The sequence below is a fragment of the Triplophysa rosa genome, linkage group LG15, assembly GCF_024868665.1.
Source record: "Triplophysa rosa linkage group LG15, Trosa_1v2, whole genome shotgun sequence".
Taxonomy (NCBI): domain Eukaryota; kingdom Metazoa; phylum Chordata; class Actinopteri; order Cypriniformes; family Nemacheilidae; genus Triplophysa; species Triplophysa rosa.
Genome location: NC_079904.1, coordinates 3,827,906 through 3,834,101, shown reverse-complemented (window position 1 = coordinate 3,834,101; position 6,196 = coordinate 3,827,906). Strand labels below are relative to the sequence as shown.

At 39.7% G+C, this 6,196-nt stretch overlaps 1 protein-coding gene across 2 annotated transcripts; it reads right to left on the bottom strand.

Moving 5' to 3' along the window:
* Positions 1-790: 790 nt before the first annotated feature.
* vgll2a (vestigial-like family member 2a) lies at positions 791-4,207 on the bottom strand. Of its 2 annotated transcripts, none has more exons than XM_057353393.1 (4): positions 4,016-4,207; positions 2,989-3,280; positions 2,216-2,698; positions 791-1,832 (listed from the first exon to the last, which is right to left on the bottom strand). In XM_057353393.1, exons 1-4 carry the CDS (start codon positions 4,097-4,099, stop codon positions 1,789-1,791), a joined length of 903 nt encoding a protein of 300 aa, XP_057209376.1. In that variant the 5' UTR covers positions 4,100-4,207; the 3' UTR covers positions 791-1,788. The 2 variants fall into 2 exon arrangements, with proteins under 2 accessions (XP_057209376.1, XP_057209377.1); XM_057353394.1 differs by having other exon boundaries at positions 791-1,700.
* Positions 4,208-6,196: the final 1,989 nt, after the last annotated feature.

The following is a 6,196-nucleotide window of genomic DNA, read 5'->3' as shown; positions in this document are numbered from 1 at the left end:
AATTAAAATTCCATCATGAATTACTCAGTTGTTCCAAATCGGTATAAATTTCTTTGTGTCTTGTAAACACCAAGAAAGACATTTGGGAAAAATGTTAGCAACTGACATTTCTGGGACATCATTGACTACCATAGTAGACAAAATTAAACGTTTGTCAGTTGTGCCCTGTTTGCTTTTCGAAAATATCTCATTTTGTGTTCAAAAGAACAAAAAAAAAGATACAATAATGTTTCCTACTGCGGTAGTCAATGATGTCCCAGAAATGTCAGTTGCTAACATTTTTCCAAATATTTTTGTCAGTTGCTAACATTTTTCCAAATATCTTTGTGTTCATCACAGGTTAGGCAAAACTTGAGGGTGAGTAAATGACAAAATTTTCATTTTTGGGTGGAGTAGCCTATCCCTTTAAAGCAGTGGTCACCAACCCTGTTCCTGGAGATCGACCGTCCTGCAGACTGCAGCTCCAACCCTGCTTCAGCACACCTGTCTGCAATTATCAAGCAAACCTGAACACCTTGATTAGATAGTTCAGGTGTGTTTGATTGGGGTTAGAGCTGAAATCTTCAGGACGGTCGATCTCCAGGAGCAGGGTTGGTGACCACTGCTTTAAAGGGTTATAGCTCACTGTGTTCTGCTTTCATCTTAACAACCAAACCAAGCAAAGAAACCTTCATATTAGAAGATGTAAAAGTTTGCATATCGATTCCGAAACCAAAACGCAACGTTTCTATGAATTACCTCAGAAGTAATGCACAATAAAATGCGTATCGTCAAGTTTTATGTCTTTGAATGAACAGATAAAAACAGACAACACCTCATTTTCCTCAATGCAACATCATGGAAAAAAAATACTTTAGAATGTAATATATTACATGTGATACAATCAAACACGTGGTGAGATGTCACCTTGACGGCGACTAAAAATGAATGAGAACATTCTTTTAAAAAGTACAAATGAAAAATCAACCTGCATATTGTCATGATCACACATGCGGTTTGATCTTATACTGTGGCACTGGACAAAGACACAACGTATATACAGCAGGGTTTTTTTTGTCTGTCCACTTCCAACAGCATTGACAGCCGGCACAACACGTCTCACAAAAAACCAAACCAGTTGTTCCCTTTAGCTGCACGTCCGGCTACAACAAACCTCTTTTATGAAATCCAGGGTGCTTGCTCGGTCAAACTCCACACAAACTGCCATTGTGTGTGTGTGTGTGTGTGTGTGTGTGTGTGTGTGTGTGTGTGTCTTCCAAGTTCCACAACAGTTGTCGATGACAGGTGTTGAAAGCAATATAGATAGAGTCAAGTGGCTTCAAATAGCCTCTCTCTGTTCTGGGATACGGAATGCTGCTCTCTCCAAAAACTGTCATTTCTTTAAAAAAACATCCATTCTCAAGTTCGTCTCTCAAATGTCCCATGCAGAAATGTTCGTTCCAATTTAATTATCTCGTTCAGGGTTTGTTTTGCCGAGCGCGCAGAAGGTCGGGGAAGGTTCGAGAAGGGGTTCGAGAGCAGCTGCCAGTCACATCACCGTGTATTTCTGGAAAGCTCTCGTGTGGCCTCTCTTTGTGCTGTCTTTTCTAGAGAGTTTTGCACTCGTCCGAATGGTTCTCGGAAAGGTTTAGACCGGGATTTTCCACCGTGCCTTTGTTTTCAGCTGCGGATGGTCCCGCTGCAGAGCGTGTAGCGCCAAGCTGCAAGTGAGATGAGAATCTGTTACAGAAAAGTCTCTACAAGCCAGAGAAAAGACAAGCCAGATGAGGAAGGAGTGGCCGCAGGGCACTAAAACCAGTACAGGTCCTTGCTCTTATCCTGACTCTGTAGACCTGAGAGAAGGAAGGAAAGGAGAAAAGGAAAGCGTAAGGACAGAAGAAAAAGAAAATAAGGAGCAAATATAGGGGAGCGAGTTGACCAGAAGCAAGAAAGCATTTGAAAGAGTGAATAATGAAGTAATGGGGCAGCACATTTTTGCACACCGCGTTGGGTCTGTTATAACCAAAAACTGCATTTATGAAGCAAAAACTGCTAAAAATAGTTTTGGCAGGACGAAAGCTGCATGAACAATCACAGACGGAAAGAATCAGTCATTAACTTTTGCAACATTTCGTATAATTCAGTTCTGTGTTGTTAATGGCAGAAAAATGACACATTTCACCCTTAAACATCTGTTTCCAAAACTATATTATCAGTGATTTACTGTCATTCACACCTGCATCCATATTCAGACTCAAGCTCTGGCCCATATCGGAGCTCGTCGCCGTGAAAGCGCCCGTCCACGCTGAGCTGCCTGGCTCGCTCTTGCTGATATCGCACGGCGAGGGTCCGGACGCGGATACCGTGGCAGGGGGAAGTCTATGTGGTCGCACCGAGGGCACGAGCAGAGAGCCGTAACGTGGGTCAAAGTGCGTTCCATACATTTCGTGCACAGAGGGCCGGGGGTATGCTGACCCTTGGGTGCCGATGGCCCCGCTGAGCGAGTAAGGGTGATGGTGGTGAGACGGGTGCCAGGGCTCCGGGGTGCTCTGGTGGAGGTGGCTGTGTAAGGAAGCGGTAGAGTACGGGTCTGCTGGGAAGGGAAGGTCCGAGTGAGAGGAACCAAGAGCGCTGCTGAGAGTTGCTGTGACTGACGGCTGATACGCACTGTTCCAGAACGAGGGAGGAAAGCTTCTCTGGCTCATAGGGAATGATCCGTCTGGAAAGACACATTTGGATATTTTATGTCAATGAGGAATCAAATCTATAAAGTAAAACGATAAAAGAGTATTAATGTGATTGTAACATGTTTGTGTGCGTGCTTATCTGTATATTAGTCTATAATCATTTTATCCATTTTTCTTAATGTCTACGTTTTGAATACACATAAAGCATTAAGCTCCACAAGACAGATGTGAAATACAATAAAAGAAAAATCGTCCAACGTGCTTTCACCGCTAATAATTCAGAAAGGATGAGAAGATCAATCATAAAGCTATTGATTCTCACCTCTCCAGGACGATGCACCTCTTGCACTTTTACTGTGGTTGGATGCAGATGCGTAGCTGCTGGACTGACTCAAAGCCCGACTGAAATGTTCATCCACCACCGAACTGATGTCCCCTTGAAAGTATGTGAAGAGCACACATCTGGAGCTGATGTACTCGGCCTCGGGCGGGTGATCTTTCTCTCGGGCACAGTCCTCTTCTTTAATGGGTGGCCCGGAGATATTGGAAAAAGACGAGCTGCTTCCACTGACCGTTTCTGGTGCTTCTTGCATTTTAGAGTAAAACGCCAATTTCTGTAAACATGTTCAAAATGGCATAATCAATTTACTGTAAAGTCTGTTGCCTTATTTAAATAATTGTTATTAAAAAATGATTGATATATTGGCAGACAGGTAACGAATATGGTCATATTGTATATGCCAGGCCATTCGTTTTGTTGTCATAATATTTCAAAATATTAAGATTTCTTCTCTTTTTTATAGAAAAATGTGCATATATAGACTAAGAATAAGTCTCACATTAACATTAGAAAGAGAAACAGGCTCATCAAACGAAATACATTTGACTAAATTTAAAACCATGACTTCTGGAAAGTACTGAACAACACTGTCACCTAATACATTTTTTTACCTTTAATAAAAATATTTACATTACATTTACATTTAGCAGACGCTTTTATCCAAAGCGACTCACAAATGAGGCATAACAATGGACGCAATCCGTGCAAAAAAAAGGCAGAACAAGACATTTATTTAAATCGTCGTTTATTTAAGTTTAATTGAATTTTAATCTAAACTTGTAAAATTTGCTTACACTTACTGTCATCAAGATATGTGAATAATATGACAGTATGTTGCCTAAAGCTATAAAACTACTTAAAACCACGAAAGTCCTTTAACGAAAGTTTTAAACGCAAACAAACAACGTAACAAGTAACTGTAAAGGCAATAAAATACCATAAATAGGTAAACGAATGCACACATACGTTGCTACAATAGAAACATAATAAGACTTATAAACGAACGTACCTGATGATGATACGGTGAATATGCTGCGGCGAAATAAGGCTGAGGTGGACCATAAACTTGATACATTACATCCAAGCAGCTCATGGCGAATCTAGCTGTTAATATCACCTATCAAAACTTAATAACGGGACGAGAAGACGCTTCATTTGAAATAAAGCAGTGGTTCAGTGAGCGCAGACGGAAAATGAAGCAGCGTGCGTCGCGTTCGCCAGAAGCGCAATGAGCACTTTTTATGTTCTGTACTCTGTCCTTATGCGCGAGCTTGAGTCAGTTCAAAGAATCGGTTCTTTCGGACGAAGCAGTTCTGTGAATCGATTCATTTGATTCAACATTTAAAAAATGTATTTTTAAAAATGACAATTAAACAAAGTGAAACAAATGTTTATTATTTACCTCACAGTTCGTTTTTAACGTTCACGCGATTAACAGGTGCTCTGGGAATCAGTTTATGAACTAGGTAGGCTAGAATGAATCAATTCGAATGACTCCTCAAATCGGACATTATTATCAAACGAGGGGATTTGACGTCTCTCTACGTGAGACAGAGACCAAGAGCTCCCAATACAAAGTGCCTAGAATCTGTTTAACCAGCACAGTGTTCTGTAATTAAAATGTAATAAAAGGAACAGCACTTATTTAAGATATTGTTTCTTTAGATATATTCATTGCTTCTTTATTATAGATTTAAATTATTTATTTAATTGCAATTTCAATAATACACTGCAGTGATAGTATATATAAATAATCTCCAAACACAATATATATCAAGATAAACAAATTAATTATACAGATGTCATTCAAACATTTCCTAAACTTTCAATGTACAATTCAATTACTTTAATTCTAAAGTGTGTCACCATCACAGTTTAAAATGCCATGGTTCAATGTGCCCAGTTGCCCTGGGCTCCTTAGATTTCCAGGTCGAAGGTCAAATAGTTTTAACGCAATTTGTACTGGGGTCAAGGGGCATTTTTCTGTCACTAGGACCCTTAAAATCAACAATATAGCGCAACTGAGAAAACACTGATACACTCGGAGACAAAGACGATGCTACTGTAGTAACTGATACACAGCACAGCAGCTGAGGTCACGTAGTTAAAGCTCATCATGATTTTACTGGGAATTTCACGGGAATGTTCGGTATTCCGGCACTCTGCTCACTTCATGGAGTCCTTCACATATTAAGTTAAACTAGCGCTGTCCAGAGTGCTGGAGGTCAAATATTCCGGTTATTTCTCAGCAAACACTAATGCCAGTATCTGGGGTGTAAACTGCTTCTCTTTACAGATTTAGTTCTGCATTTACTATCTGAGATAGGTTTCCTCTGGGGATTTGTATATATTTGTGTATTTCCAAAGAGCTCTGCTTTCGTATACTCAGTGAATGATTTGAATTAAAAGGGCATTAGTATTTTGTGTGTTGAGGCAACAATGAGGCAAATGTTTTTCTATTTAACAACAAAACACCAATGAGCATGTTAAGATATTGTCTTTGCACTTTGCAAGAATAATTTCTACAACAAAATTCTGAAATTCTGAAAATAAAAAGCGTTCTGTCATGCATCCTGTCCATTCGTGAGTGATGACATATAATGTGCACAAAAGAGAAAAGGTCTGAAAACATGACACTAAAATTTGTTCACGTTTGTGTTTGTTTGCTTATTTATACTTTTTAAATGGCACATTTTCATATTATTTAAATGTTTCAAGAAGATTCAGCAGAAAAAGTAAAACAACTGAAAATGTATTCAGATAGATGTTGTAATAAAATCCCTACTAATTGTATCTCATTCAACTCAAATCTATCGGTCTCACTTCAAGTTTAGCGGTTTCACACCTGTTCGCAGATAAAGTTTCAGCGTGCAAGAACTCTCCATTTCTGATATGCTCTCAAACAATAAGGGTTTTAGACAGTGTAACCTGACAAGGTTTCTATTTCTACCCAAACAGCTTAAGGACAAGGAAATGTTGAGTGCTAACACACGGCTAATAGAACCTATCCTGCTGAAACAACAGTGCATTCAACACATCTGATGAAGAAGAGAAGATCAGGGCACAACACTTACAGCTTTAACTGGCCCCCGGTTTTCAACATAAGCTCTTTTCTCTAACATGTAAGAATAAAGGAGTCTGCTGGCTTTGTGCCTCCGCTGACAGAAAGGACCCTTGGCCCCGGCCATCA